General features: G+C 33.9%; 2 protein-coding genes across 9 annotated transcripts; one reads left to right on the top strand and one right to left on the bottom strand.

Annotated features, from left to right (window-relative positions):
• LOC105225586 (probable G-protein coupled receptor No18) lies at positions 1–27,447 on the top strand. Of its 8 annotated transcripts, none has more exons than XM_049458378.1 (3): positions 1–250; positions 9,637–9,942; positions 24,503–27,446. In XM_049458378.1, exon 3 carries the CDS (start codon positions 24,624–24,626, stop codon positions 26,400–26,402), a length of 1,779 nt encoding a protein of 592 aa, XP_049314335.1. In that variant the 5' UTR covers positions 1–250; positions 9,637–9,942; positions 24,503–24,623; the 3' UTR covers positions 26,403–27,446. The 8 variants fall into 8 exon arrangements, with proteins under 8 accessions (XP_049314335.1, XP_019845580.2, XP_029405780.2 ...); XM_019990021.3 differs by having other exon boundaries at positions 1–254; XM_029549920.2 differs by having other exon boundaries at positions 1–254; positions 9,594–9,942.
• Positions 20,153–20,873, bottom strand: LOC125778860 (uncharacterized). Its single transcript, XM_049458379.1, has 3 exons — positions 20,523–20,873; positions 20,370–20,458; positions 20,153–20,304 (listed from the first exon to the last, which is right to left on the bottom strand). The coding sequence occupies exons 1-3, from the start codon at positions 20,653–20,655 to the stop codon at positions 20,218–20,220; spliced, it is 309 nt and encodes a 102-aa protein (XP_049314336.1). The 5' UTR covers positions 20,656–20,873; the 3' UTR covers positions 20,153–20,217.
• Positions 27,448–27,793: the final 346 nt, after the last annotated feature.

Raw genomic sequence — 27,793 nt, 5'->3', positions numbered from 1 at the left:
CGTTGACGCTGGCAGACCGGCTTCGCTTGTAAATTGCCCTACGGAAAATTACTCCTTAAATCATAGTTGTGTGTGTGTGTGTGTTGTCAGGTCGGACAAATTAAGATGACACGTTATCAGTAACTGGCGGCGAAGTGCAGTGAACGTGAAAACCTTGAGTGTGCAAATAAGTGCTCAGTGCAGAAGGAGTTGCCTGCATCTCACTCTTTAAGGAACTAAAGTCAGCAAGTTTGTGTGAAAGTGCACGACGGTTGGTTAGTTGCCCCACTAAGTGTTAGTGAATAGTAAATGCGTAAACGAATTTGATTGTCGTCGCAAACAGCGATTGTAGAACGATTGTATGGCATTAAACGCCCTTCAAGTGCTTTATTGATAAAGTTTCCTTTGTGTATTGTCCTTTAATGTTGTGCATAAATTTGATTAATTTACACGATTTAAAAGCAAAAAATCGATTAACTGTGTCAAAATCAAAATGTTTTGATTTTTTATTTATGTTTGTTGAGAAAAGTGCCCGCCTCAAGCACTTCTGAAAAGTTGCCTTGTTTCTACCACAATATGGCCGTCGGCGATGTTTGGCCACGAATAATTTACTGCGAGCGTGTACTGGGAGTGGTTATGGTTTGTTGACACTACCATTAGAAACCAACGTATATGTATTAATCAAGACAAATCACCATATTGATTACAGCGCTGTGTAGATGTTTATTATCAATTGTAATATATATATATATATACATATGTTTATTAATCTTAAAGTCATTTAAGTGCATACACATAATTATCATATTAATTTATGTATATTTGTACATCCTTTGGCATCATAAGAAAATATAACAAATTTTAATTGTATTGACAAAATAAGAAATCCAGAATCGATCGAATTACAAAATAATATTTCAAAAATTTTAATTTTTAATCCCTAAAAAATAGATTTATTTAAGCTTAACCATCATATATCTACAATCTCCAAAAAAACATTTATGTCGGACCACTGTTATGTGTTATATGCTGCCATTCAAACTGATCAATATAAATCGGGCTACTATAGCATATTGCTATGATACAAACTGACCGGTGAAGGTTATTATTAGCTTCGCTGTATCTGAATATTTGAAGTTTAAAATAAAAAAATATTAAATTATCTTAAAATCTCCAATAGAAACTGTTTGTATTCCTTTCACCCGAATAATTAAACAATAATTTTCCAGATACGTCAAGCCAAAGATATGATATATGGTAAAACTTGAACTGATTATAAATTGATAGTGAGGATGTCTGCTATTTCGTTTCAAAACTGAAAACAACATCTTAACAAATTTTTATTATAATCGGATAAGATTACAGCAGACAAACAAGAACTTGGCAGAAAGTTTGTGGTAATAAATGTGTGAGGGTTGGTTGAATGGTGTAAGGATGTATTAAAACTCACATTCCATCAAAAGCGTTTACTTGGATGATTATTAATGATTATATTTCATTAATTTAGAGCAAAAGACCCGAAGCAAAGCAACTCAAAATTAAAATTTTTGGTGATTCAATATGAGATGATGACAAAAGTTTTTCGTTTGTCAAACAGATCGAAACTAACAGTCGTCTGTTGTTCGGTATTGATGGATATATAATGGTCAATGGATATATAAATGGCCAATATGAAATAATATCCAACCATTTATTGTCAGAAAAGCTTAAATAAATTCATAAAGAGAGCAAAAAAATCATGCTTGTGCATCCATTGCGTTACTGACAAAAATATTCTCGACAGATTAATAAATCGAAATGGTGGATATTTGCCCGACCAGCCAACGTGTGATGACTTATTTATTCGTTTACTTCATAACACGACCTTGTATTTAGCATATTTGCATATTTTTCTAGAGTTAAGATATGTAAATTCTGATGACATCAATATTCGTTTCATTGAAAATGGCGTTGAAAACGATATGCATACATTAAGGCATAAAAGCACCCGAAAATTGTTATTAAATTCCCCACGTAAATGATATTTAAAAAAAATATATATTTTGCTACGTTGATAGGACTGTCCTTAATTGATATGCCAAATATGATCGCGATCTGTTAATCAGTTTGTTTACAGCAGCTGCTTAAGTCGATACACCTTAGCAGTGTGTTGCGATTCTTACAATGGATAAAAATATCGAACAGAGAATTTGAATCCAATTTTGTATTACTAATCAAATTTCGTGCGCGAAATAGTTGCGAATGTTTGTTTGTCTTTCGGTGATTCAGTTTTGTCAAAACACAATCATACGGGTGGTACTAAACCATTAAAGACGGTCGAGGGACCGCTAAGACATGCCACGTTCTGGACGACCTTCGACCTCTTCAACTGATAAAAATTCAGATCCCACATTCATGGAGAGCATAATAACTGCCGATGAGGCATGGGTTTATGAATTTGACATGCAAATAAGTCAACAGTCATCGGAATGAAGGAAAATAAGCGAGTCGAAACCAAAAAACCCACGCCAAAGCCGCTAAAAAAACAAGGTAGCACTCACTGTTTTTTTTAAATATTCGTGGTTTGGTATATCATGAATTTGTTCCGGAGGGAGTGACGGTTAATAAAGACTTTATTAGGACATATTGAGGCTTACGCCTGAGAATATTTGTCGAAAACGGGAAAAATATGGAAGAACAATGCATGGATTTTACGCGATCATAATGCACCATTGCATCGAGCCACAATTGTGACCGAATTTAAAGCCAAAACTAATAGCATCGATCAACCACCGTATTCACCAGATTTGCCTCCTTGTCATTTATTCTTGTTCCCCAAACCATGGCCTCTTCAGAGAATACATTTTATGTCGATCGAAGAAATAATACAAAATTCGCCGAAGAAGCTGAAGGGCATCCCGAAAAGTGCTTATGAAAATTTCGGGTATTTTTTTGTACCACACAATGTACGTAAATTATATTTTTTTGTACATTTTCATGAAATACCAAACCATGCAAATAACATGCAAAACATTACTCATATTAAACAGATCAAAACCTAATAACTTCGACCTTTACTTTGATTGAGCCGAAGCTATAATACCCTACACAAATACAAAAGTTTCCTTACAGCAACTTAATTTCGTTCGTTTAGCTTGTATAGCAGGGATTTCTAGTGTTTCGACCTCCAGAATTTCTTCACAGATTGTACCATTATCTTAGATGATAATCCATGCTGAATTTCGTGAAGATATCTCGTCAAAGGAAAAAAGGATGTGTGCAAATAAAACCTTCGACTCCAAGAGAGTTATGATTCCCACAAATCTCTCGAAATGTGATTATACTTGTATAGTATTCCGGCAAACCAAAAGAACATAAATACAAATTTTTGCTCAATGTGCTGACAGTTAAATTCGCGACATATCGCCTTTGTTTATCCGTTTCTTTGGGTTTTAATACTGTCGCGAATTTTTCGAATTGATTGTTGACAACATTTATTGCTGTAGCTCTTCTGAGAGTACTTTCGTCTGTGATTAGTTGCCCTAAGTATTTTTTTTAAGTATTAAATGTAGCTTTGCTAAGCACATTCAATGGTATATTTTCCGCAGCCAGCGCTGTACATAAATCAATTTTAAATTCGTTTTTGGCATTGACGGACAAATTGCTGGACGTGTGGCTAGAAACTTGCGCATTTTCATAGTTGTAGTTATGTTTTTGTAGCATGCTTTTGACCTTCTGTGAAGTGCAGTAGCAATTTGCTGCGGCAGTTGAAATTAGGACAAACTTTCATTTTAACAATTAGGCTTACTGCAAACAAATATTTTCGTTAACAAATATTGAAATTCGTAGACTAAAATTGAAAAATTAAAATTGGTTTGCATACGCCAGTTAATTATATGTATTTCACCTATTTGTCACAAGTTGCAAAAATTATATTTTTCATAAATTTTAAAGCACTTTTCAGAAAGGCTACTAAACCATTTTCCTATCAAACGTTTCTTATATCTTGAATTTTTAGCACTTAACTCTCTCTATTCAACTTAAATTTATTTTATTTCTAATTTTCGAATTTATCGCTCTGCGGCTAGATATGACAACGTTAATATTCTTAAGTAATTAGAAACATAATAGCTTGTTAACTAAAACGATAATATTAAACAATAAAGAAATTATGGCACCAAATATGTTACACAAAGTGTCCAAGAAAGAGAGGAAGAGAGATTAAAGAAACTGCATCTGTTTTTGGCTACAATTTGTCTGTGCTTAGCAACAAACGCAGCTTTTTTTTTGGGTACGCTTTGCTTTTCATAACAAGCTTTGCTCTGGTTTTTCAACAATACTATAAGGCAAAGCGTTGAACAGGGGAAAATGGTATTGGCCTCTCTTTGTTGATTGCTTTTAACGCAAGAAAAATGTCCTTCTATATTGTTCGCAATTTAATATTTTATAAATGGAATTTTATTTTTCGATGAAATTCGTTTGCATATGCTGCGGATTTTTATATTTCCACAACATGTTACTACAGAGTATAATAGTTTTGTTCACCTAACGGTTGTTTGTGTATCCTAAAGATGAAGTTAGATATAGAGTTATGTATTAATGGACAGGTTGACGAAACGAGTTGAATTCCGAGTGACTTTTCGTCTGTCACTTCATTTGCCTGTCCGTGTGTCACCCGTGCGAGCAATAAATTTAGTAAAAATTGAGATATTTTGATGAAACTATACGTGTTCCTTGGCAAAGAAGGGGAATGAGCTCCTATATGGGCGTAATTGCTCCACTGCCATGCCCACAAAACGTCATTGAACGAAAATCTATAAAGTGACATAACTTAGCACTAAATTAAGATATATAACTTTAATTTGGCTCAGCGGATCCGAATAGAAACTGCGACACTGTAAAAATGGACGAAATCGGGTGATAACCCCGCTAATTTCCTATATAACAGGTCCATTCCGAACAGCCGTACGAAAAAACTGTTCCCTGCTTTGACCCTTGAAAGTTGCCAGAGTATAAAATATTTGATTACACCCGAACGATTAGAATATAAAAATAGACAGGTTATTTGAGAAGAAAACATATGCGCATACAGTTATACATATTATATTGCAGAGCCAATAAGTATTATCGAAATCTTTCTAGCTTTGGTTTTGTATACATTATTATACTATTGTAGCCAAGAAAGACTTTTCAATTTAAATTTCTCGCGCAAATTCGTCAAAAAGTTTGCTTTTTCACGCTAATCATGTGTTTAGTATACGTTTGTCTTTCTGAAGTATTAACATAACGTGGACTCGGTGATTTTTACGATGAGTAATATTATTCAATAAAGAAACTCCATTTGTGTTCGAAAAATTTCTGGTGTCGAAACATTCAGAATGTTTTAAAAGGTCTTCAATGATAATTGTTTGTCGCGAGCAAGTTTTTTTTATTGACGTTGACGATGAACCACGTCCCGATGGCCGTCAGCATCAACTGATGATCAATACGTTAATAAAATAAAGGAATTAGTGCTTAGGAATCGACGATTAAATATAAGAGATCTTATTGGTATCGTTTGACTATCGAAAGAATCAGTAAAACTATTTTGAAAGATTATTTGAGCATAAAAAAGTTACGATTGGTTCCAAAATCACTAAATTTTTTTGAAAAACAGCGTCGCGTTAAGGTCTGAAACAACGCTTTCCGATTATCAGCATGTCTTGAAAAGTATTATTATTTGCGATAAGTCTCGGATCTATGCTTACGATCCGGTAACAGACGATGAATCGACCGATTATCGTGGCAAAGGTGAGCCGAAGTCACGTCAAAGTAGGTCAAAATCAGGGTTATGTTGGCAGTCACTCCAGATTCCTACCGACCGGCCAAACTGTCAACAAGGAATACTATTTGAGTGTTATGCGTAAAAAGAAGCCGGAATTATGGGCTGACAACTCTTGGCTTTTGCACCACGATAATGCACCGTCGCATACTGAATTTATTCTTTGTGAGTTTTCCGCCAAATTTTCAGCCAACATCGTGCCACAACCACCGTATTCGCCTGATTTAGCTCGCAGTGGCTTCTGCCTATCAGCAAACTCAAACGACCGTTCCGGGGAAACCGTTTTGAGTCAATTGAAGACATTAAACAAGAAGCACTATGCGCATTGAAGGCTGTTCCGGAAATTGACTTTAACAACTGTTCCGAGGATTGGAAACAACGTTGGCACAAGTGTATTAGGAGCAATGGAAATTACTTTGAGGGAGAAGATATAGATTTTGAAGAATAAATTAAGAAGTTAAGTTCAAGAGCGCATACTTATAAACGAAGGAAATCAAATAGGAAAAAGCTAAATTGTAGACCCTTGAAATTTGTTGGAATAAATGGCTTGCAGATGTACAAAAAAAGATTGCGTATAAATTCACATTTCTCCACTACAATTTTCATATCCTTAAGATACTTTTAATTGTTCATGAAGATATACATAATTAAAAAATCAACAAGAAGACGAATTGCAACTATTCAGCTTCAGAGTTAATACATATTAACAATACTAGTTGTGTTTTTGTATTTTCATTGTTCCTTTATTCCTAGCTAATTTGAATATAGTTTTCTTCGCCAACTTTAGTTTGATTTGTTTAAAATAACAGAACTTGCAAAGATCAAAGGTGTGGAAATATTTTTGGTTATTACAGAAGTTTATATTAAAGTCTGTTTCAACATAAGTATGTATGTATATTATTGAATTATATTTGGTATCTTATTAGCTCATGTGTTTTTTTGGTCATAAACTCAATAAGTTTCAGACGGAAATCACTACATTGGCCTTCCCCAGGCGCCGTCTGAACTGATGGCATTAATATTTGGCATTACGGGTTTGACCCGATTTTACCTATTTTTGTCATTACGCCAGAACAAAAAAAAAAGATCATTGAGTTCCACCAAGATACGTCACATATTGAACAACATATAATATAAGATATAAAGTCCATAAGGTAAATAGAGGCTAAAGGAAGTATTGACTTGGTTTTACTCATTTTTTGATACAAGTGCATGCTGTTATAATCTCTCCAAATTTTAATACTAGACTTAACAAATTTACCAATATTTTTGGAAAAAGTTCAGACATAGACACTGGGGTCCTCATATTCCATATACTCGTATGGGCCTAGAAAAGCAACGGTGCGAATTCGGTAATTTTTGTATTGTGATATACAATATTTTGCGAGTTATTGCACTTTTAGTAGTTTTCAACATAACTATTATATAGGAAGTTGGCAGAGGTGTTATCCGATTTCACTTATTTTCACACTGTAAGAGGAAGCGTCGAAAATGTTTTGACAAAATTTGCTTGATATAACAGTAGTGGTTTGTAAGATATAAAATATATTTAGGCGACACAGCAAGAAGTTCAATCCGAAGTTAACCTCACCACTGCAATGCACTATATCAAATTATATCTTATCTTAATGTGTGACACGGTTGTAGCATTTTATAATTTTCGGTTATTGCAATTTTGTGGGCGTGAACTTTGTCTGCTTCCGTCCATCTTCGGTACCGACCTTCTGCTGGTTTCAAAAAACACGTGCCCACATCTTCATTAAGTATCTTACAGGCTGCACGGACGGAAAGACAGTCACTCGGATTTCAACACGTCTGGTCATCTAGATCATTTATTTACATATATGTACTTATATCTATCTCGATTGGGTGTTACAAATAACCGCTAGCTGAGCACAATTGTTATACTCTGTAGCAAAATATTGTGAGAGTGGAACACTTATTTTAGTGGAACTATAGTCATCTATCATTCTATTCTGCATACTGTCACCTTAACACTCATGTTGCGAACAGATCTTAATTTTATTCGATTTATTTATATGTGTACCATATACATATGTATATAGATATGTATGTATGTACATATGTGCTCGAAAGTTTGGAATTGCAATTACGTACATACATATGTATGTATGTACGAGTACATAATGTAAGATTAGGTATATTCGGTTGTGAATCTCATTCGGTCTGTTGATGCGTAGTTATTGGATACTGCTGAATTTTATCCAATCCTCACGCACATATGCTTGTCCACACACAGAGCAAATATCCACATGAATCTTCGAGTCGGAATTGAGTTTGGATGTGCGTGACTGAATTTGTTCCTTATTTCCATTTGCATTGACGCATTAATTATCGTTTACCCTGACATTGCCGAGCAAAAACTCGAATCGGATAAAGTAGAGCGGGGGGAGAATGTGGCCACAACAGCGGTTTCGATCGATGGCTGTTGAGGCGTGCTGACATCGAAATAGACATCAGAAACACACGTACAGTGATCCACGAAATTGTTCATATAAACGTATATTTTACTTTTCGTTTATATTTATTTATTTTTTAACAGGAAATTACGAAATAGTATTAGCATAAAATAATTTACATATTTTAGCTAACCGAGCTAAAAAATACTTTAATAAACATACAATATATGTATATCCACTTTTCACTTTTAGTGCTTAATATGCATGTCCTTTAAAAATAAGATTTGTCGTCTGAGGCATACTTTCAATTTAGGGTCATTATCTGGCATGAAGAGAGTCGCTTGATTTTTCTAGAGTCGGTAGATAAGAACCATTAAAATTTAATATAAAAAGTCCCAGTTTGTTGCCCAGAAAACAACCCATAATATACTAGTATGTAGCATAAAAGAGCCATCACCAAATTTTCACGTTTGTTTAACTTTGCGCAAACATTTTTGCCGTACCGAAACCACACTCTCCTATCAGATCCCAAACGATTTATTTTTTATTGGCCTCAGTGGATCATTTAACCAGCTTCTATTGTTCAACATTCCAATTAGGATGTTGTATAGCAAAGCTTAAGCATGCAGATAAGTATGTGTTCAGCTGTCAGCAATGGTTACTTAATTTTAGTTTTCGCTTTCGGTCTGGTTTCTTTAAGTCTTCTTCTACAGGTGATAGTTTCGTTTCGTTGCAGACATTAATAAAAGCACATTTATTAGTTTCTACCGCATTTTCTACGGCCCCCGACAATATTAAGCGTTTCAAGGAAATGAAAAAAGGAAACTTTGTTTTTTTCTAAATATCGCGCTCAATGTTTTTTGCAAACAAACAATTTTCGACATTTCGCCCAATCCAATGCTCCATTAACAATTCATTTAAAAGTGGTTATGTGTGTTATAAATTACTTAATCTCAGCAACAAAAATTTTTAAGAAACTAGAACTTAAACTGGTCACCTCAAAAGCTTTCAAGCACCGTTAACTCTAAATATAAGTACAGCATGAAACTAGCAACCACACTTGTTGCAAAAATTTTGAACAGCATCGTAAAATTCTCATTAAAATATTATAATAAAACGTAAAAATATTATTTTTAACGAAGACTTTTGTGGCTCACTGTATAGTAGATATGCACGTGTAACTGGTTATGCATAAGTGCATGTGCCGAAACGAGCTCTGAGCAATTACGAGTGAAATGCTGATCCACTTTTCCACAACTCTAAAGATATTTTTATGTACATATGTACATATGTGCATATGTATGTATGTATGTATGAATACATTAATTCACGTACATGACAATACAAAGCGCACATTATAAACTGACATATGCTTGTGAATTTGGTGATAACAGCGGGCGCCACATTTGAATAAAAACACTACAGTTATCGTTGTAGTTGCAGGAATAATTCAATGAGTTTACAAAAATGCAAATACTGAATAATTCATGCACGCCAAAGTTGAGAGAGCGAATAAACAAAACCTTAACTCCACGACAACGAATATACTAGCGATTGTCACTGTCGAGGCACAACTCCGCCTAGTAACTAAATGCATACATAAGTACGTGTGCGCGTACGAAACACATTTGGGTGTCATCATACGCCCATGCGAATGTTTGTTGCCAGCAACATACAAATAGTAAATAAAAGTATACGCATCACCAGAAAATGTCGAAGGACATCAGAAGGATGGCTTAACAGGTGAGATCCATTTACTTTTACTTTCTCAACTTTAATTCCATTTTGTAAGCTTCCTTAATTTTTGTGACTTTATTTTGTGTTTCCAGCACTGCTTCCGAGTTTGTAAATAGCAGTAGTATTTTATACAGGATCTCCTTGAGGATAAAGTCGTGGGGTCTATAATTATATTCTTTTTTTTTGTGTAATTTGAACCTTTATTTAAGAAAAACCTATACAAAAGTGTTAGGTTTTTTAAGTCGTGCCCTACTGAACATGGATTATTTTCCCATCTTCCTGTCAATTTGTGGATTCTATCCTAAAAGAACTGCTTTGGCTTGGAGCCGAAGGATGAATCAAGCCAATTTTTGATATCCTGTTCTGAAATGAACCGTATTCCATAGAAGGCGTTCTGCATCGACCGGCATAAATTATAGTCAAAAGATGAAAAGTCTAGGCTATAATATGGGTGAGGGAAATTTTTTTGAAATAGTTCTTAACGAGTTTTGCAACATGAATCCTCTGGAGAGAAAATGATTGCCACGTGTTCAGTCGCCAACTTTGGCCATTTTCCGGCAATCGCTCGCTTGAATTTGATAAGTTGTTGTCGATAGTCTTCCCATAACATCTAATGTCCTTGCTTATGAAGATATTTACACATATAAAAATTAATTTAAATAACTCAAATGATATGTCTGTCTGTCTGTCCGTCTGTGTATATAGTCCCTCAGTTTCTAAGATATCGTTTTGAAATTTTGCAAACATCATTTTCTCTTCAAGAAGCTGCTCATTTGTCGGGTCCGATATCGGACCACTATAACATATAGCTGCCATACAAACTGAACGATCGGAATCAAATGTTTGCATGGGAAACTTCCTCATTTGACGATATACATCTCCACGAAATTTGGTATGAATTATTGTTCATAGAAATAATGTAATATCGGAGGAAATAGTTCAGATTGGCTCACTATAGCATATAGCTGCCATACAAACCGAACGATCGGAATCAGGGGCTTGTATGGCAAACTTTCGCATTTGACGTGGTATCTTCACCAAATTTTACATGGATTACCGCTTAAGGTAATAATATAATCTCCGAAGAAATTGTTCACTTCGGATTACTAAAGCATATAGCTTCCATACAAACTGAACACATACGCTTCTCTTGACGAGATAAAGACGGCATCGAAGGAGGAGCTGAAGAAGATAAAAAAAATGATTTTTTGAAGTGCTTCGAAGATTGAAAAAATCGTTGGCACAAGTGTATAATATCTCATGGGGATTACTTTGATAGCGACAAAATAAATATTGATGAATAATTAAATATTTTACGTTTTATCTACAATTTCCGGGTACTTTTTCACAATGAATATGTGGTATAAACTCAAGAAAAGAGGCTAAATTTAATATATTGGGATAAGAGTGAAATATCACCCAGAGGATCGGAAATTATAATGTTAAAGATATGAGATTTAAACCAAAGTCTACATCATATATATATATATAGAGTAAGTTATATTCAGAGCTAAGCCACATTATTTAAAGTCAATCATATTCACCATCAATACTCAAGTATATTCAGTAACACGTTTCCATGCAGTTTTATAAATATACATAACTCAGACACCAACCGACATATTCGACATAAAGCCTGCTAGAAAAACGAAAGTCATTATATGCAGTATTTAAGAACGTAAGTAATTCGTAGACCGATTTCACAAATTTTGGGCAGTGACCTATAGTAAGAAAGTCTAATAGAATATTTAGTATACATACTTGTAATACTGGTATACGTACACTAAGTTTTCTTTCAATCGTATTTTATCTACTTTTGGTATCACGATATATCATTACCAGAGAAAGATGTTCTCTCACTTTCCCTGACTACCTCACAGATTGGACACATATTAATTGATATATTTTGGTCTACGATATTTAGCATTTGCATGTACATATCTAACTTTGTTCCAAACTCAAGCTTAGGTTGACCAGAGTTATAAATACGACTTGGATACAATTTTTTAGCAACAAGTTGAAACTTGTGAAAGAACATATATGACATATAAGACATATATAGTATGTACATTTTGAAATTAATTTTTGATATGATTTCGGGCAAATATGATTGTGTTTGTCTCAAAATATAGCGGGAAGAAATTCGAAGTAATTCCGGTATCATCCTGAAGTGTACACTTTCCTTACTGTTGTTGAGTCATTTAACGCTTTGGACGTAAAACATTTTTACTCGCATAACAAATATAGTACATACAGTGGCGGACAAAAGTCTACATACACCCCCTGTTTTCTTCGATGTGAGAGTACAGAAAGTTTTTAGAAAAATGTATTTATACAGTTTTATTCTAATATTTATTATAATAACAATTAACTAAAAAAATCCATTATTTAACATAAAACAACAAATTTATGGAAGAAAAACTCAAAAATTGATTTGACAAAAGTCTACATACAGTTCAAATCTCATACTTTGTACATTGTTATATTAACAGTAAGGTAACGTTAGCCTTTTTCTTTTATTTCAATATGTTTTTATTGTTTGATATTTATTGAATTTAGTTGTGGTTTAAACACTTAAATAGCTATAATGGCTCCGCGAAATGAAATATCAATTGATGTAAAAGAAATTTGGTGATAAAAGAAAGAAAAGAAAAAAATCATATGGTGAAATTTTAAAATTTTAAACTTGCGTCGAGCAACAGTACAGACAATTCTAAAAAACTTTAAAAATAATGGTTCCAACGAAAATTAACCGCGCAGTGGACCCCCAAAAAAAAAAAACATCTCGTAGATACGTCAGCCTGATTTCTCAACGAAGTAGACCAAAATCCAAAAGTAAATGCTCCAAATATAGCCGAACGCATAGCGAGTACGTCACAAATGAGTATCCAACCAAGAACAATAAAAAAAAACTCTAAACGATAACGGATTCCACTGTAGAAAACCACGGAAGAAACCTTTTATTTCTGAAAAAAATCGGAAAATTCGTTTAAAGTTCGCCAAAAAACACAAAGAAAAGGAAATGGATTTTTGGAAAAAAAGTTTTCATTTACAGATGATTCTAAATTCCCTCTTTTTGGTAGTGATGAAAGTGCTGAAATTTGATGGAAAACTAACGCCACGCTTGAACCGAAGAACGTAGTATCAATTGTGAAGCACGGTGCGGCAGCGTAATGGTTTGGGGAGCTGTTTGCGGCCTCTGGAGTTAGAAATTCGGACTTTATTGAAGGTGAAATGGGACGGTTATAAGTATAAGTCTCTGTTGCAACATAATTTGAAGCCTTTGGTGGATAATTTAGGGCTCGGTTCCGGTTGGATATTTCAACAAGATAACGATCCGATGCATGCGGCGCAAATTGTCAAGGATTGGTTGCATTATTATACTCCAAGTGAATTAAATACACCACCTCAAAGTCCAAATATGAATATTATTGAACATGTATGGGAGATTTTGGAGCGTAGAATTAGAAAGAACCAAATTTCTAGCTCTGCTCTACTCTAAGAGCGCATATTGGGACCTTGGAACAGTATTACATCTGCAGCGTTGACAAATTTTTCAGAATCAATGCCACGGCGTCTTCAAGCAGTTACAGATGCCAATGGGGACCCAACTAAATACTAAAACGTCTTAATAACTAGCATTTTTTTACAGTTTTTCGCACTGAACTAAGATATTTTTGTACTGTATGTAGACTTTTGTCAACACAATATTTGAGTTTTTATTCCATAAATTTGTAGTTTTATATTAATTAATGGATTTTTTAAGTTTGTTGTTATTAGAAAGAAGATTAGAATAAAACTGTATCAACACATTTTTCTAAAAAGTTTTTGTACTCTCACATCGAAGAAAACAGGGGGTGTATGTAGACTTTTGTCCGCCACTGTACATATGTATGTATAAATTATTTACACTGCGTACAGAGAAATTTGGAACGATTTCTTAACAAAATGTGTTTGTTGAACACTAAAAATACCAAAAAATGTATCTCAAAATACATAGATACATATATGTGTTTATGTCTGAAATCGGTGATTTATTAATTTTAGTCGCAGAGAAAAACAGAAGAAACCAATAACCGGGTCACATATTGATGTGTGTCAAAATAAAAAAATATTGTATATTTAGCATAGCTGTAGGACAGATAATGACATTAAGTACTATACAAAAAATGTTTTCGTTCGTAATCCAAAAATAAAAAATTTTCTGTCCGAAGCACTCAAAATATAATATTTACAAATGCATTGATAGACACATGGTTGACTTGCCAAATGGCTCGATAATTGTATGAAGGAATAGTTATACCCTTCATATGTGGTATTATATATTAATAAAACACGAAATCAATAATTATGTGATTAGTTTATCCGTAGCAATTCCTTAGATATCTCGCAAGTATATCTGGAATAATTTCTTTAAGTCATTCAGATTGACAGAAATTATTTTTCATAGCAGTTACGGCACAAAATAAAAAAAGTAGATACATATCACTAACTATACTCTGAACAGGGAGCTGCGAAGTCGGCAACACATAGAAGCCAGCGACGGAAGCCAAATAAAGTAGATGATGACCAGCAAATTTTTTTCTGTTGAATGAAAAGCGTTTTCTGGTAACTTTTTCAGAGTTAATTCTACATAAAGTTACTACAAAAATGCATCTACGTAGGGTATTATAGCTTCTATGCAGCCGAAGGTGATGTTTTTTTTTGTTTTGGTTAAAAAAAATGGCATTATGTTTTATGAATTACTTCTGAGTTAGCAAAAGAATATTTAATTTTTTTAATTCGATGAATATTTTATACTTGCAAATTCCAAACGGCGGGCGAATCTGTTTACCTTTGTTTTCACACGTTTTATTTGTAGACATTTCAATTTTAAATTGTGTGAATTAAATTATGAATAAATTGAAATAATCTGTTCGCTCTAGGTATTTCAATTAAAACACAGAGAGGAAATTTCAGTGCAGATGACCAAACTCTTAGCTATGAGCGATCACCAATCAAGTGAGGGTAAAATTAACTCAAGCTATCCGATAAATTCGTTGCGTAGCTACTAGATATACATTCTTTTAAGGGGTTAGGTGTAATCAGAGACGTGACAAATTATATATTTAACAAATTTTTTTCTCAATAAATTATTATATTTTACACAAGTAAAAACTTAGCATCGGTAAATAAAATTTAGACTTAACTTGAAGGAAATTAAAAAAATAATAATAATTTTCGAAGTAATTACGGTTTGTATTGATCCAGTTATAACCAAAGCTCCTTGCGATGACAATCACTAGTCCTTGGCGCTTAATCTAAAATCAGGGACAAGGAAAAAATAGTATTATTAATTTGCAAATATTTGGTATCAAAATATATTATATTATATTCAGCATAAAATAATATTATGGTAATAAGTCTCTCCCTTACCCATACAAACTCATTTGCAGGGTATAAAGTAGGTAAACATGGGGACCGATTTTAACTATTTTTGGTATCAAACCACACAGTAAAAGTGGAATCACACCAATATCGATTTGGAAAATTATCAGGTTTGTCGTCTTTCGTCGCTTTGTGTTCAGAGCATTAATGTTGCTATAATGTTGTTTGGACAATGGTTCGAGTTCGCAATATAGTCAACCTCACTGCAGTACCAGAAAATCCATGTAAATCAAAAAATCTCATCTTGCGAAGATGTAATTGCTTGCTTGAGCAGACGGACAAGTGAACAAAGATATGTATAAGATTTGCAACATATTTTGAGTGTATTAAAATAGAGAAAGAGTAGAGAAGAAATCTGGGAAAGGTTCGTAAAATTTTGTTATACAGTATATCGTCACCTGAAATGCGAAATAACGTAACAACATCTTCGGAAATTTACAATGGCATGAATGAAACACGAAATAAAATGGAACATGAGTGAAAAAAAACGTTAATATTGGTTAAAACTGAGCGCAGAACCTGAAAATGTTGAACATATGTATGTAATATTATGTATGTAATTTGAAGTAGGGAAGCGTAATCAATAAGACACTCAATTTCGAATTTTTTGATGATAGGTTATTTTGCATTTCAGGTGACGATATATACAAAATGAAATAAACAATCTATAGTCGCAAAGTTAAAAAATCTTCATATTGGATCGTAGAAGTACAAATACGACATTATCGCTTAAGTATGGCGTCAAATCCTTTAATTTTATTTACAAACTGATTATATAGTACCCTTATGTTGGCTTGCAGAAATAGCATTACTACACAATTTCACTAACCTCTAACATATAAAAACAAACTAGAAGCAAATAATTAATATGTACTGCTCAATTGATATACTACATAAAGTTACTATAACCGAATTCTTTTTTTCCAAGAGGAAATGTTTAAAATGTTTCCCACGCCTTATATTATATAATACGAGTACATTTTCTTATGTATATTATAATCTTCATCTATCTAAACACTTATTTGAAAAATAATACAAATTCCTAGCCAGCTGAAAATCTAGTTAAGTTAAATCAGCAATTGTAGACAGTTTGCCGCATCTCAACTGCAAATTGGCAGCAACGGAAGCAAGCATTTATCCACAAGCAGAAGCAGAAACAGTACCATCGTTCGAAAGCAAAACTGAAATAAAAATTTCGTAACGTATACAATTCACAAACGCCAATAAGACCAAAACTAAATGAAATAGGTATTTACGAGAATATTTAGTATCTAGTTGTAGTATTTGTAGAAATGATTTTTATTGTACCCGGCAGGAAAACTATTACTAGACAATTTGTAATTTTGTAGGCCTAAAAAGGAACCGTTAAAATCTATATCTAATCTAAGGGGTTAGGTTTAGTCAGAGACATGAACAAAGGTAAATACAATTTATTATTTTATAAAAGTAAAAACACACCATTATTAAATAAGATTTCTACTTGATTTAGAAAAAAAAAACATAATTGTAAACGTAATGGCTGTTTGTGTCGATCCTTTGCCAATCGAAATTTCTTATAGCGACCATCACTAATCCTTGGATATTCATCTAAAATCAATCGAACTAAAAAAAATAGTTTTAAAAAACTCTTTCTATCAGGCAATAGCTTTTCATGTTTTCAAAAAGCTGTATAAATTTCATTAAAATCTACCAAATGGTGTTAGAGCTAGAGCGGTCACCAGTTCAAAAAACATAGTTTTAAGGGCTTACGGTTTTTGTTTAGTTAAAACATGCGATTTTTGAAACCCATGTAACATCTTAAGAAAAGCACATTTAAAGTTTTACACTCTAGTTCCAGAGCGTATGAGAACCCTTTGCTAATTACCGAATAGCTCGAAAAGTATTTGTCGGATTTCCTTAAAAGTTTTATTGAACATTTACATAGGAAAAGTATTTAAAATTTTCGTTTTGAAAATGCTTATTTATTCCAATCCACACAATGACACAAATCCGATCATTGACAGCTCTGCATAACATTTTGTGATTTCTCAGTTTCATATTTTCGCAAATGTTTTACATACATATCTACTTAGCGTTATATGTACCCTTGCAGGGTATTTCAATATTTGATTGCATGTTTACGTTTTTATGTACTCAAATATGTACGTATGTATATATATGTATGTATGTATGTATGTGTACTAAACTTTTGTTTGCATGAGCAACTATGTACAGACATATAAGAACAAAACCGTGCCCAGCATACTGAAAATGCTGAGGCGCCGGGCCTGTTTCTCGCGAGTTGATGTTCGAAGATCAAGTGTCCACGTTGCATTGTGTGTATTAAAATAAGTACTCAACCTTTTTATAGTCGGGCAATAGTGAAATCTCGAAAACTGTGCTTAAAATTATCACTTGAGACTTTCAAATTTATGTGCACTTTGAAAACAAATAAAACGAGTGTGTCTTTGAGATGCTTATTTTGAAGCGATTTTTATATACTCGAGCAGTGCGGCCCTAAGTAAAGGCATAGTTGTGAAAGATTTAGTATTGCTAATAAAGTAGAATTGTGATGAAAGAATTTAACGATACCACGACTTTTATTATGATTGATCAATGCAAATAGAGGGAGTGTGAAAATGCAAAACCCCATGCATACGTATACGTATCCATATGTACATATGTATGTATGTGCTCACATTGTTTTAAAAAGCGTTGACGTATACCACGCATGTACATACATAAGTATGTGAGTAGTAAATGTTTATACTACATTTGTTTACTTATAAATTCAATTATACGCTATATATTGTGGCAATATGAATGAATGCGTAGTTCCCGTTAATGTAGTGAATCTGCCACGGCCATTATTAATGAACTGTGGTGTATCAAAGATGTTTGATATTTGATTAGCTCGGCTAACGCATAAAAACAAATTAACAGACCCTAGCGTGACGTAGGCAGCGAAGTGTGATAATCAGGGGTGTTGTGGAATCCAAGACAGAATTGCTTAGCTGTCAGAATTGCAAACCAATTCCGATTTTCAATGGTGTCACAGAATCTGTTTGGATTTTCGACTTTTCGAACATACGCAAAACCAATATTCGAACCAGCTATTTACTAATGTGACAAAACTTACAAATGAATACATTTGGAAGCAATCCTATTAAAGTTTTTAATGAATTCCGAATTAAAGATTTTAAGATATGTATAACATTTATCGAATGAATAAAGATGCATTTGGGTGTTAAATTACGTTTATTACGTTTTGTAAATCTTCTTAAAGGGGGGAGCCTGCTTTAGAAGCTTCAAAAAATCTTTTTTTTTTGCTTAAATCGAATTCATAAAATGCAGGCGATTTTTATGATGAGTGAAATAATGTAGCAAAGAAGTTCCATTAAATTTTTTTGTGCGGATCCAAATTTCTAGTCCGGAAAAGTTTAGAATGTTGGAAGAAACCTTTGGCAAGAGTTTTTGATTGATACAAATTATTCCAAGAGGGTCGAGAACGTGCTGAACGTCACGTCTAGGATGACCATCAACTTCAACTGTTGATCAACACGTCCATAAAATAAAGAAATGGGTGCTTGAGAACCGACGAAAAACAAACAGATATCTTACTGAAAGATCATTTGGGCCAAAGAAAAGCGAAAGCCCGATTGCCCGAAGCCCGAAATCACTCAATTTTTTTCGAAAAACAGCGTCGCGTTAACATCTGTGAAACAATGCTTTCCTTTCCTTACTTACGGACCGGAACAGACGATATCGTCAGGCCAAATATCATGGTAAAGGGAAGCCGAAGCTGAAAAACCACGTCAAAGTTGGTCAAAAATTCAGGTTATGTTGAAAGTTTTCTTCGATTATCGAGGTGTGGCGCACTCCGAATTCTTTCCGACCGGCCAAACTGTCAACAAGGAATACTTTTTGGATGTTATGCGTTGTATGCGTGAAGCTATTCGCAAAAACTCTTGGTATTTGGCCTTCGGCCGCTAATTGCATTGAAAATTTTCAAATATCCGATTGATTTTACACCGTATACACATACTTATATACTTTTTGACAAAACCGTCGAATGAGCAGTGGGTGTTTTAATCTTTCCATTTCCTTTTTTACTTATGTATTTATTTTCGCACCATCGTAAGAGATGACGAAAAGACTTGTTCCATATAAATTTGGACGATATAGCTTGAATGAGATTACATACCAAAGTTCTCCTCTCGAATACAATTTGTTGTACTAAATAACAGTTGGGTTTCTTCATTTGCGGATTAGCTACGACAATTTCTGGGTTATCGATTAATGGCGTTTTGTGGGCATGGCAGTGGTCCGATTACACTCATCTATATGCTATATATCAAATAAGTTTTATCAAGATATCTTAATTTTTAGTCAAGCTGCATCTAGCATGGATAGACAAACAGACGGGCAGGCAGTCACCCGGATTTCAAATCGTCTTGCCATCATGATCATTTATATATATGTATATATGTATACATATGTATGTATGTACATACATAACACCATAACTCTCTCGATTAGTTTTAAATTGTAAAATGGTTGCTCACTCCTCGAAGGTTCACCACTTGTTTCATATCATTAACTACAAACCCTTTTAAAATATCGCATTTTGCCGAGCCCTCAAAATTAGATTTCAACGATCAAATGGTTGAAAAATGGAAAGATGTGAGCTGCTGCATGCAAGATCTTCGAGATCTAAGGATACCAAATACAACGATCATTTATTTCCAAATTCTCAAAAAAACTGCTTGTAACCTCCAAAAAATTTTAAATCCATTCGATTTAATTCGGGTATGAAAATACTTAAATTAGTGTCTTGTACAGAAAAAACTATGTTCTTTCAGTAATTTTTGGAATTCAAAATCCGATGCATTCGTTTCTTTGTATTGCCTTTTCGTTACGTTTGTAGTGCACAAAATTTTCCTTCAGATCCGTGTTTGATGACTGTAAATAGGTTCAAATGATGGTAGTAAGAATTTCAAGAATATAAATACTTATGTTATGCATACCTCTTTAGCATGTAGGAACAAACACATTCGCAAACAATTCACATCTTTTCTGAGTTCGCTCTCCAGTTCATAGGCAACTTTCAAATCGTCTGAAAATAAATTGAAGTTCTCATATAAAATATTCAAGATACTCACAAGTGCTTTAAAACCTACTTAAATTTGTACACGTCAGATCTAAGCAAGTTTGTGTTAGACGCCCCATCTCCTTAAACAAGGCCAACGAATCAGAACAAAATATTTGATTTATATTAAAAATAATGAAAAGATGAAACAGCGCGAAATACATGAAAACCAATTTTTTTCCAACTTTCTATGATTGTAAGTCTGAATAAAATATGTATATATATATATTTAGCGACCACTGTAAGTACTAAATTGTATACTCTGCGCTTGTTATGCTAAACTAATAATGCCTTCGTTTGCAGAAGTTTTAGAAAATAAATGTTGTCTGTGCTTTCGCTAGTTAGTTTTTGTAGGAATCTCCGATATCTTACAATCGTCAAATGAAATTAATTTAATAAAAGTCTTTTATGTTTTAAAATTGTGTATAAAAATACGGTATCTAAAGCAATTAGGAACGGTAATTAAAATAAATAACCTTGAATATCAGCGTAACCTACGTATAAGAGACCGTTATACTATCGGTCTGAACATGGTATTAAGTGCAATGCTAACGAAGCAAAGTGAGGTAATAATTCCAAGTCTTCTCTGTTTTGTTAACTCTTTCCGTCACGCTTTTAGATTAAGAATATATTGAATGTTTCGATTATTGTTTTGGCATTATCTACAGCTGAAATATCACTGAAAGTATGAAAAAAAAATTTACGTATCAAGGTTTTCGAGGTATGAGGTGGTTAGTGGCACTAACCACCGTGACTATTGATAGAAACAAAACAATTATGAGTTACTTATATTGTATATTAATATTATATGATATAATGTAATTCTCCGGAACAAAACTAAGGTAAATTTTTTTTTTTATGAAAATCTGAAAACAAGGTTTTCCCTTGCGTAGACAAAGAGGCACTTTGCTTTGTAGTAAATACAACACTGCCATACAGTACGGACTGGAAATTTTTTAGTGCTGCTAGACAGCATCTTCTTGATGTGCTTCTTTCAGGTTGATGGCGACTGGATTCAAGACGAATTTCTGAAGGAACTGTTGGCTTGTGACGTTTTATAAATGCAGGGCCTGTAGAAGAAGCAGTAGAATTGCGGTTGTTGTTCACTGACTCGGGCCTTCTTTTGTCTCTGACATATGCTGGGGCCAGTAGACCCTGGTATACGCTTCGTCTGAATGCTTTCAAAGTCAAAGGGCATAGATCCCTGCGTGAAGAGGACTGTAGTTCTTTATAAATTAAAAAAAGCATTGACAATACTACAATCAAGAAAATGAAAGAAAACCCTGTGCCACCACTTGTGGGATTTTCTATCAATAAGCTCTTCTGTAGTGGTGGGTGTATAAAGCTTTCCTGATTGAGTAGCATAAAGATTAGTTTGAAAGCATAAAATATCTTGTAAATGCTCTGTCCAAAAAAGGCGAAATAGTAGAAGAGGTTGCACATTCTCCATGCTAAGAATTTGATCGGTTATTCCCACACTTTCAGTACAATTCACCAAGAGAAATTCCGCCCGAGTATGTCCATTCTATAATTATTCTTCCCCATTTTGGAGCCATTGTAGCTGGTCCTGTTTGAGTTTACATTGTTAGACTCTGTAACAATTTCAGGATTCCGAAGTACTAAGTTAGACGAAGGATGTCATCATCGGAATCAAAGTTGTCATAATCAGTCATTTGAACTTCTCCAATCGAATCGCCTAACACCAGCGGATTTGGCTGATCTTCTGTATCCTCATTGCTACAAATACTCTCGCTATCTGAAGGAATATCTTCAAACAAGTATTCCTCGATTTGTCTATTATTTAACTTGCGCGATATACTGAAATAAATATAAAAATACATGAATACTTACATGCCTAACTCATATGTAGAATAAACCTATAAACCTGCAACAGTCACGGTGGTTAGTTTACTAACCACTATATTTTCGTCGTTAATACACATTGAAAATAAAAAAATTAATGATAGTTTCATACACATACATAAGAAATAGATATAGGAGAATAAGTTGAATACAAAACATTAAAGAAAAACGTTACTTACCCGCCTCACAGCTATTTTTTATCAAACACAAGAAAAAATGTACGTTAAATGAAAACAAATGAACTGTTACTCATCGAATATGCCGCTAACCGGTCGCACCTTGTCAAAAAAGGTACAAATATTCATGATAGTTCACGCTATTGTCGGTAGTTGGTTATTGACACTAACCACCACGACTGAAAGAATTAAAACGTACCTAATCTTATAATACTTACCAATGATAACAATGATATAAATATAACGTGTTGAGGGTGAATCAGTAAAAACAAAGTTAATCTTAGAAACCAGTTATCTAAACTCTTAACTGGTAAATATTAGATACCTTCGAGATCTGTGAGAAGCCTCTTTTATGGTAAACAAGATACGTAAGAATCAAAAGAATTTAATTAAAATTATGTTAAAAAGAAAATAGGTGCGTTGCAATTCGATAAACAAGATACGTAAGAATCAAAAGAATTTAATTAAAATTATGTTAAAAAGAAAATAGGTGCGTTGCAATTCGATTTCGCTCATTTTCGCACTGGAACTACGAGGGCTGCTATATATATTTCTGGCCTAATAATGAAAATAGGCATATTTATCAACGAAAATGACATTTTTTTCGTTGGATTTGGCTCGTCTTGGAAGACCCACACGGTCGATTGCTGTTTTGTTTCGGGCTCATACGCATAGATCCATGATTCGTCACCTGTGACGATCTTATAAACGTCTTTTGAAGCACCGCGATCGTATTTTTTCAGCATTTCTTTACACCAATCCACACGAGCCTTTTTTTGGGTGATTGTTAAATTGTGTGGGATCCAACGAGAGCAAACCTTTTTTACGGCCAGGTGTTCATGCAATATCGAATGTATGCTGGTGGGAGAAATGCATAGGAATGCCTCTATCTGAAGGTAAGTTACATGACGGTCTTCCATTATCAGTTCGATGTTTTCTGGCACAACGGCTGTTTTTGGACGACCTTCACGGAATTCGTCTTTGAGCGAGCGTCGGCCACGATTGAATTCGTTGTACCAGTTTTTCACAGTGCTATAGGATAGTGCTTCATAGCCATACAAAGATTTTAGTTCATCGATGCACTCTTGTCGTGATAATCCACGTCGAAAGTTGTGAAAAATGATCGCACGAAAATTCCATTTTTTGGCCGAGATGAATTTTTTAATTCCCTGTAAATAAAACAAATCACGATTAAAAGACAAAACGTTCTGAGTGATGTTATGCTAAAAAATGTCAAACTTTCCAATAGAAATGTCAGACTGCACCTGGCAACACTTAGTGTTGCCTAGTCCAGAAATATATATAGCAGCCTACGTATAAATGTCAAGATATGTAATATTATCAAATTTAGTCGATATCGGTCAAATAGTTCCTATGAGTTTTAACTTTAATGTGAGGGTGAGACGTCATAGTCTTATTTTGACCCCGGCTCTTATAAGGATCACCACCTCGGACGTAAAATTTTATGGCTCTATCGTGTTTATTTATTAATTTTTAAAGGAACCCATATACTCGTATAGGGAGTTTGCGGTGTCGGTAAAGATGCTTAAAGCATTTGGCCTGATCAAATTTGGTTATTCTATCTTATTGTGTAATTAAACTTGCGTCTAAAGTGTCCAAGTTACAGTTACATATATACCTTAATTTTGAGCTTTGTTATAAAACTTCATAATTTTTCGTTCAATGGCGTTTTGTGAGCGAGGTATTGGTCAGAGAAAGGCATTACTGCTTAGCATTAAATATGATTGAAATCCTTTAGTCCAGCAGCATAAGACTTTGCCCACATTTCAACGAATATTAATGTTAGGCCGCTTCTGAACTTAGCCCTTCATTATTTTTTTATTCGAGGTGTTTAGAATTAGCAATATAATTTGTAATTAAGTTTAAATATTTGTTAATATATGGTATTGTTTTAAAACATATTTGTTGATCTTTAAATTTTAACAATTTTTTCATTTACTGTGTGTTTCAGATCAAATCTTAAATGAACTAAACCTTGGATAGGTAAATACTTTCGCGTGTCGCTTTCTAATAAAAATATAAGAGCTTTAACGGGTTGCAGCGAAATAACGTTACAGATTGTAAAATGCAAAATGCCACCAACTCAGCAACAGGCATTATTGTTGCTAAATATTTCGAACGGCATGTATGCGGCTCCAAAGAACTATGGCTTGAACAAAAATACGGAAACTTCATTAACGAATGTTACGAACTCAATAGATCCACATTTAAGCACCACTGTAACAACAACTACCACCTTCGTAAGTACCTCAGCAATTAACAACAGCCAATTGGGGACGGTCGATGGGTGTAGCAGCACTGCAGTTACTGAGAAGTTCTACTGGAGCCACTTTGGAATACAGCTGGCAGTGCCCGAATGGGAAGCTATCCTTACTACCATAGTGCTTTCCGTTATAATAGTACTAACTGTAATTGGGAATATACTAGTCATTTTAAGTGTATTCACCTACAAGCCGCTACGAATAGTCCAAAACTTTTTTATTGTTTCACTGGCCGTAGCCGATCTAACGGTCGCATTAATCGTATTACCATTCAACGTAGCGTACTCGATACTTGGACGTTGGGAATTTGGTATACACGTTTGTAAGATGTGGCTAACTTGTGATGTTTTGTGCTGTACGTCGTCAATACTCAATTTGTGCGCAATCGCCCTCGATCGCTACTGGGCCATAACGGATCCCATTAATTATGCCCAAAAGCGTACAGTGGGTCGTGTTCTGCTATTAATAGCCGGTGTTTGGATACTGTCATTAGTAATAAGTTCACCACCGCTAGTAGGATGGAATGATTGGCCGGATGAATTTACAAGTGCCACACCTTGTGAATTAAACTCTAATCGAGGTTATGTGATATACTCTTCATTGGGATCGTTTTTCATTCCCTTAGCAATAATGACTATCGTATACATCGAAATCTATATTGCAACCAGACGACGACTGCGTGAACGCGCCAAAGCTTCGAAAATAAATACGATTGTAAGGAAGAGTGGTGATAAGGACACCTCAGCCGTAAATAATGCAAGTGTCAGACGAGAAAGCTATGCTCTAGGCTCGTTTTGTTTGGCTATATTGAGTTGCGGCAAATCCTCTGTGCAGTCAGCCTCTTCAGTTGCGATACAAAATGATCAAGACTCGGTTAGCAGTGAGACGAATGCCAATAACGAAATACAGGGTGCGGATAATAAGCAGGAAACAGAGCAACGTATAGTTGTTGTGGCACAACGAACGAAAAAAACTCGACGTGCAAAAATTAAGGATTCTATAAAACAGGGAAAAATGCGAGTTAAAAAACAACAGCAACAGCCAAAAAACGGTGATGAACCAAGCGACGAAAAAAAAAATGCTTGTGTTGACATAGCTGGCACAGACGAATTACTCCTCATGGTCGCCGAAAGTAAAGAATTAGAAAATTGCGAGAATTCAGCAAGCTTACGGAAACTTGATGCCGAGTGCACAGAACCAATCGATTCAAACAATGACGATAACACTTCGCTGAAAATAACGCCGCCACAATCTTCAACAGGCGCCACATCCACTGCGGCTATGCCGTTACAGAAGAAACCCGCAGGCGTATATCAATTCATTGAGGAAAAACAGAAGATATCACTGTCGAAGGAAAGACGAGCTGCACGCACATTGGGCATTATTATGGGTGTGTTTGTTATTTGTTGGCTACCTTTTTTTCTGATGTACGTCATCCTGCCTTTCTGCGATTACTGCTGCCCAACAAACAAGTTAAAGAATTTCATTACATGGTTGGGCTACATAAATTCGGGCCTAAATCCAGTTATTTATACAATATTCAATTTGGACTATAGGCGTGCGTTCAAAAGACTTCTCGGATTTAATTAAAGGGATTCATAGATGTTAATACTACTGAATGTCGATATAGGTTTACTTACATATTTCAATGTTAGTAATATATGTGAATGCACGAGTATATACATACATATGGTATTTCTATGTAGTATCATAATTTGTATAACTTTGTATAATGAAACCAATAACTTATTTTATATAGTACATACAAGTTAATATTATAGTGTACCAACTGTTATCCTATTAATTATAATTTATGTACTCATTGTTAATAGATTATATTAGAAATTTGAATAAATAATAGCATATACAAATATAGTACATACATACAATGTATATATGTGAAAAAAAGTCAGAGGAAGTTACAGTTTTAAAAACATTTTCATTATCCATGGCGCAGCATAACTAGAATGTATCCTTTACTAACTAGAATGTATCCTTAAATAATATTGTAATATTCCTGCTAGCATTTGTTCTTTTAGACACAGTTCGCCTTATTCTCTAAACAGTGGAAACTTAGTTTTATATATAAATATCGATTTCTGTAAATTCATACTTCAAAATATTTTGTATTTCTACTGAAGGTCTTCAAACTAAATACCAATAACAAAATCATGTTAGTTTTTGTGAAAGATAGACTGTAATTTTCAATCCACAAATATTCATTTAATGCCTAATACTAACTAATTTCTTATAAGAGTTGGCCTGCAAACACATTAACTACATTAAATTATCTGAAAATAGTATGATACTTTGTATATTATATATAGAAAGTTACATAAATACAAAAGTTCTTTGCTTTAAAGCCTATTTGATGGAAGAATAAAATTATTTAATCAAAATTTAATCAAAAATTAATAGAATATTTAAAATATAATGAGATCAAGAAAGACCTGTTCTGACGTTACTTATGAACGGTGTGTAATTATAGCATTTAATAAGGTATTAATTCTTAAGCCACAATTCTCTTAACTTTAAATATTAGGAATGAAAGTTGTTAATCGATAGAAATCTTTGTTAAGTACTTTAGTTGTGAATAAAAAATGTGTGTGTATATAATTTTTATGATAAACCTTTTGTATTATTTATATATGTATATGAGGATTGACTTTTATATTTCAGGATTAAAGAATAAAAACAAATATTAATCATCGAAAATCGACTTATTGTTTTTCCAAATGCTCTCCGTTAATATCTATACACTTCTGTATGCATTCGCCTCTTCAGGTGTTGAAAAACGTTAATATCTTAGTTTATTAATGAGAAGTCATTCGGTGCCAAGTCAGGACTGTACGCTGGATGACTCATAAAATCGGTGTTTCGAGTGCTCAAAAATGCAGTTGTTTCAGTCAATTTGTGAAAGTTTGCATTGTCGTGGTGAAGATTGATCTTCGGCGATGGGTTTTGGAATTACAACTGGCAAC

This window comes from Bactrocera dorsalis, chromosome 5 (genome assembly GCF_023373825.1).
Source record: "Bactrocera dorsalis isolate Fly_Bdor chromosome 5, ASM2337382v1, whole genome shotgun sequence".
Taxonomy (NCBI): Eukaryota; Metazoa; Arthropoda; class Insecta; order Diptera; family Tephritidae; genus Bactrocera; species Bactrocera dorsalis.
The sequence above is the reverse complement of the archived record's forward strand: the minus strand, read 5'-3'. Positions and strand labels throughout refer to the sequence as shown.